We start from the raw sequence: 6,545 nt of genomic DNA on the forward strand, positions 1-6,545 counted from the left end.
ATATGCGTTCTAAAGAATCCTTATACAACAGTTTTCTTTTGCGTGTTGGAGAAGGTCGAGAGCTCTCTCCAGAGTCGAAAATCAATATACCAGAAGAGATAATTTTGCTAAATGAAAATTTAGTGGATTGGGTATTTCAGCCTCAGTCTGGTGTTATTAGTCAAAACCATTTGAAGGATCGAGCAATTTTGTGTCCAAAAAATGATCACTGTACGATAATAAATAGCGAAATAGTAAATATGTTGCCCGGTGAAGAAAGGGTATATTATAGCGTGGATACTGTCGTTTCTGAAGATCCTCAAGAGCATGTCGGATTCCCTACAGAATTTCTAAACTCCCTTAATTTCAGTGGAGTAGCGCCTCATGAGTTAAGGCTTAAGGTTGGAACAGTTGTGATGTTAATCCGCAATCTTAATACATATGAAGGGTTGGTCAATGGGACTCGCTTGATAGTAAAAGCACTACATTGTAATTGTTTAGAGGTCGAAATTTTAACCGGTGAATCACAAGGGAAACAAATTTTATTGCCCCGTATAAATTTACAGCCCAGCGAATCAACACTTCCTTTTATTTTAAAGCGTCGCCAATTTCCAATAATTGTAGCATTCGCAATAACAATAAACAAATCTCAAGGACAGACTCTAGCAAGAGTTGGTGTTTTCCTCAAGGAGGATTGTTTTACGCATGGCCAGCTGTATGTCGCATTGAGTCGAGTACGATCTTCTCAAGATATCAAAGTTAAGACTTACGACCAAAATAAAACCACTACGAATGTAGTTTTCCATGAAGTACTTGAATAAATTGAGTTTTTATAAAAAAATTTTTTTTTACTTTTTTCATTTTAAATAACGGAGTCCCCCGATTATCGGGGGTTATTACTAGTATCTAAAATTATAATAAACCTTTTTATCAACACTCCAATTATTCCGCTTTATCTTTACGTTAGATATCGCGTTTGGTTTGTTATGCATGCATTTGCGTCTTTGACCAATAATCTAGCAGAATCCGCAGTGCCTTGACGATGAAAATTCCAATGCCATTTTTTGTTGTGATATTAAATATATCGGACGGGCTCGTCTTAAAAAAAAACTACCTGGTTAAGAAGCAAAATCAATATAACCCATATACTAAGCATGTTTGGAAATGAAAATTTTTACTTATTTCTTTCTATTTTTGAATTACTAAAATTTTCAAATGATTCTTACATAAATTTTGAACAAATGCTTATGATTTGAAATATAATTTTTGTATTTATGAGCTGTATTGAAATTTAGCATAAAGAGATAAAATGTATCCTATGTCCTTACCCTGCTTCTAAACTACCTCCCCACCAATTTTAAGCCAAATCGGTTCAGCCGTGTTTGAGTTATAAACGACTTTCTTTTATATACCAACTAGTACCATACTTGTAAATGCCAGAAAATAGCAAAAAAGAAAAAAAAAACAACAAACACATTCGGGAGCTGTAGCACATGAAAATTTTCATTTGCTCTGCTGTGCTACCGCTCCCAATTTTTTGCTACCGCTACGCCAGAGCATAGCGCAGAATTTAATTTTTTGCTCCCGCTCCAGCTATAGTTTTTTACCTAACAAAACTCGGAGCAGAGTAGAGCACATACTTTACATTGTTATGCTAAAGCTACGCTGTGGTTCCCGACAAAGTGAGAGCAGTAGCAAGAGTAAAATGAAATGCTACGAGAGTAGCGTAGTTTTTCAAACGCTGGTTTTGCACCATGATAATGCACCATCGCATACTGCATTGATTCTTCGTGAGTTTTTCGCCAAATTTTCAACCCACATCGTACTACAACCACCGTATTCGCCCATTCCGTGTGTCTTTGAGCTATACAGCAAATTTAAAAAACCGCTCCAGCGAAACAGTTTTGAGTCAATTGAAGACATTAATCGTGAATCCCTACACACATTGAAGGCTATTCCGTAAATTGACTTTAAAAACTGTTTCGAGGAATCGAAAAAACGTCGGCAAAAGTGTATTGTGGCCAAGGGGAATTACTTTGCGGGGGACGACACAGCTTTTGAAAAATAAATTAAGAATTTGAAATTTATGAATTTTTGCTCATAGTAGTACACTCTGAAAATGAGCGCAATCGGATGACAGCTAAACCTACTTCCTATATAACCAACTTTTAAATTTTAGCTGATTCTGTCACTTAAGAGTATACAAATCAAATATCAATTAAGTAATCATTTAACTATTATATCCTAAGCCACCAAATATATGAACCTCAGTGCATATGACTGATTTCTTAAAAGTGTTTAACCACAAATATCCGAATTTATTGTGCTACACTGCGTGACTATGGCTTCGCTTACGCCTTTCAATGGCATTGCTATAGATTTAATCAGCTCCATGGAAAAGCAATTATCGCACAAAGGCGAGTGCTAAGAGTGTTTGTGGTTTTCGCAAATATTTTTCTTGATAAAGAATTAGAATAAGATTTAAGTTTCTTAAAGCTTACCAATTCGATATTTTATTTTAGTATTTCAGTAAGTAGAAGTGAGTTGGTCTGGAAGCCCAATTTATGTTGGGAGAAATATAAAAATAATAACAGCAAATTAATAAATTTAAATAAACCAAAAGTGAGCAATATGAATATACTATTCGCCTACATACTAAGTCAACTGATCATAAACAACAAATTTCTATTGGCGCACTCTAACGAAATGAAGTTAATCAACACTACTGTTGAACCAGTCTCCACTTGGCCGTCCGATTGCTATAGGGATGAGAAAACTGCTTGTGATTGCGATAGCGATGGCAGTTTTTACTGTGATGTTTCCGACGGATTCTATAATATTTACATCATCTTTGATTCAATCTCCCGGAAACTGTTGATAATATGTATTGGAGAAACAAAAGTTAATATCAATTTTCTGCTCGAGCACAAATTTCAGCCAATTTTAAATAAAACCCGTTACTTCGAAGTAGCTAATTGCTTGAATTTTACACACGAAATCTATATGAATAACAATGTGCGGCAAATTCTACAGAGTATGGTGTACCCGAACAAAGTAATTTTAGTCTATAACACTGACCTTGCTGCAGAACCAACGATTGGTTCTTTTGCAACGCTAAATGCGATTCACCTACAAGTTATTATAAAATCAGCAGCAGATATTATAAGTATACCAAGTGACATATTTTCTAAATATTACAAACTGGAAGCGATTACACTTAGAGTAAACGGTCTAAGAAACCAGAACTTAACACTGCAAAACTTGACGCAAACTCACTTTGAAAACCTCACTGAGCTCAGACAGCTTGACTTAGCCGGAAATAATATGCAAATGTTGGACGCAAATATCTTTGCAGCGCTAACGGAATTGAATTGTCTGAATTTGAGCCGTAATGAAATCCGGGAATTGCCCGAAAATCTATTTGCAAGTCAGGATCAACTTTTAATACTGGATTTGAGTCACAATTTATTGACATATCTATCGCCACACCTTTTCGATTACACTCCTTTTCTATGGCAATTGAAACTTGGTGGCAATCTCTTGCACGACACCACAAATCTTATGGAAGCTCTGAAACCGCTGGATTATCTACATAGGCTAGACTTAAGTCAGAACGAATTGCAAACTATTTGGAGCACTGAGACTTCCGTCAATGCAACGCCAAGGTCACTGAAAAATTTTCAATACAGCTTTATATGCAAGCTTTAGTGTGCCTCAATGCCGTCGGTCTATATTATATCACAAAGATGCAACCAGAAAATTCAAAGGTGACAAGCTTAACTCATATAGTAATCAATTTAAGTGGCAATCGTTTGCGCGAATTCACTTTGGATTGGCTTATAGCAGCGGACATTGCATGCCCTTTTGAAATAAATTTAGAGCACAATTTGATTAAAAACGTGTTTGCTTTAAAAAATTTCTTCAGTACAACTGACGATTGTGACCGCGAAATCAAAATGACTGGTAATCCGATCGTGTGCGATTGTAAATTTCCTTGGATTTACAGTGAAAACTATCGTTCGCTGTTCAATCGTTTGCAGTGCGTTCAAACGTCAACCAAATTAATAACAGATCTCGCGCAGATGGAAAGTAATGAACTGTGTGCTTGGGAACCGGTAATGTGCCCTAGCAAATGCAATTGTTATACACAATCTGAATTCCTGCACATCAAGTGTAAAGGTGCCCAACATATCGAACAGTTCCCACGTCCCGAACAAGTTGGACTCAAGAGTTCGGTACTTGATATTAGTGATAACAATTTCATTGTATTACCGCTAAACACCACCTTCGGCTATGGTAACGTTTCGCAACTCAACGCGTCGTACAATAAAATCACGAATATAAGTGTCGCTCAACTCCCAACCAATTTGACGGTTTTGGATCTACGAAATAATCGCTTAAAATCTTTAGATGATGAATTTTTGCGTACATACCTCAATGACAGCACAAAACTAGAATTTCTCTATCTCAGTGAAAATCCTTGGTTTTGCGACTGTAGCGCGCAGCAATTTCTGTACACCATACGTACACATCGGGCACGCATACCCGATGCCGACCAGTTACTTTGTGTTAATCAGCAGAACGTTACTCTTCTAAAAGCAAATGTGAGAGAATTGTGTGAAGCTCCTGTTAATGAATATTATCACCGCTTGATTGCAACTGTCATTAGTGTGTCTTTAACCATTATTATTTCCCTTTGCATTATCGCACTCTTTTATAAATATAAACTAGAAGTGAAAGTCTGGTTATATGGCAAGAACATATTGAGATCTTGCATTCAAGAATGTGAGCTGGATAAGCATAAAAAATTCGATGCCTTTATTTCATATGCACACCAGGATGCAGACTTCGTCAACCATACATTACTGCCGCAGCTCGAACAGTGCGAACCACCATTTCGTGTATGCACGCACGAACGCAATTGGCTGGCTGGCGCTTATATACCTGAACAAATCATCGAATCGGTGGAACAGTCACGTCGGACGATCATTGTGCTCTCGCAGCACTTCATCGAGTCAGATTGGGCGCGCATGGAGTTTCGCACAGCGCATCAGTGCTCGTTGAACGAGGGTCGTGCGCGCATAATAATGATTAAATATGGTGAAATCTCGAACAGTGAGTTATTGGATAGAGAATTAAAGGCATATCTGGATATGAATACATATCTGGATTGGCAAGATGTCAGATTTTGGGACAAATTACGCTACGCCATGCCTCATAAAGTCGGTAGTGAGAAGAATTCCGATATGCTTGAAGTTAATGGTAGAATATATGTTATGGGACAAGTTGAAATGAATCGTTTACGTGACGAGAGTGTTTAAAATTTGAAGAAGGTATGATTTATCACTAATATACATATTTATTAGAAAATACAAATATATTATATTTACTAATTGTAGATACTCAATAAAACATCCACTTTCTTCTGTGAATCGAAAAGTCATTCAAAATATTGCTACTAAGAGAAAAAGAGAGAGAGAATCTTGGCCGACCTGTAAACACATGCAATCCAATTTTATACAGGTTACTAATTTATACTGTATGATCGGATTAATTATAAGGAAACTAGAGGATAATGTATTTTATGTTATAGGATTCAAATTTAGCAAATGTTTTAAGAACAGCTCATGGATCAGCAATCGAAAACCTTCATTTTAAAACCTTTTGGAAAAATTTTTACGCACGAATGCAGTTGAATCGTGCTATAATCGAACATGCACTTCATGCCCACAAATCAATGACGTTCGTGAACAACTTGACTTCTACTTCGAAGAAAATGACATTGATGAAATCCGATATAAAAAATGAACAACAACGGATGGCTGTACCATTCTTAATGTGACAACTGAAACTGACGAATTTCTTGACACACTTATGAAAGATCTGAGAAAACTTTAACTTCGTGCCTTCGTGGCCTCAAAACAAAAGTAAATATTTCACTGAATTGCAAGAAAATTTGGGTCCAGGCGAAATACTTCTAGTACAAGATTTTGCAGAAAATTATGCATTCGTCGTACGAGACGCTGCTCAAGCCTTTCACTGGAATAACAATCAGGCTACACTCAACGATTGAGTAGCTGGGAGTGTAAAACGCCTAGCAACAAGAGCAAGTCTTCAAGAGGAAGTCAGCAGCCAATTTTGACAGCATAAAACTTGTATGAGTAGAGATATTTATTAAAACAAAAAGCAGTTTCTTGAGGATCGATTTTCAAAAGCTTTGACTATAAAAGGCACACAACGTTTCCATGCCGTCATTCTTTCAGCTGATCAAGAAAATTTTCTCAATGTGAAAACTTTTTCAAGCTCATTACATGTTCAAGAATTGAAACTTTGTATGAAAAGTTAATATTCCATTCCGACACATTGTTTATCGCCTAGAATGTTCCATGAGTTTTGAAAATATATAAAAAAAACTTCGTTACGCACACACATAAGTTTTTCCTCCCTGACAAGTATAGCTTCAGGAGTTAATAGCCTGCGCCATCTTTTTCTGTTCATGGGATCAGAGTCCCATATTTTTGAAAATTGATACTTATGTAAAATTGAACGAGGAATCGAATGGAAAA

General features: G+C 36.5%; 1 protein-coding gene across 1 annotated transcript; it reads left to right on the plus strand.

Moving 5' to 3' along the window:
• Positions 1 to 3,935: 3,935 nt before the first annotated feature.
• LOC126753690 (protein toll-like) lies at positions 3,936 to 5,497 on the plus strand. The gene is made up of 2 exons (XM_050465366.1): positions 3,936 to 5,312; positions 5,379 to 5,497. Exon 1 carries the CDS (start codon positions 3,936 to 3,938, stop codon positions 5,298 to 5,300), a length of 1,365 nt encoding a protein of 454 aa, XP_050321323.1. The 3' UTR covers positions 5,301 to 5,312; positions 5,379 to 5,497.
• The last annotated feature ends 1,048 nt before the right edge of the window (positions 5,498 to 6,545 follow it).

The sequence above is a fragment of the Bactrocera neohumeralis genome, chromosome 3 (genome assembly GCF_024586455.1).
Source record: "Bactrocera neohumeralis isolate Rockhampton chromosome 3, APGP_CSIRO_Bneo_wtdbg2-racon-allhic-juicebox.fasta_v2, whole genome shotgun sequence".
NCBI classification, from domain to species: domain Eukaryota; kingdom Metazoa; phylum Arthropoda; class Insecta; order Diptera; family Tephritidae; genus Bactrocera; species Bactrocera neohumeralis.

Excerpts from the sequence above, each read along its gene's own strand:
- LOC126753690 (XM_050465366.1), top strand. The coding sequence starts at position 3,936 with ATGACTGGTAATCCGATCGTGTGCGATTGTAAATTTCCTTGGATTTAC.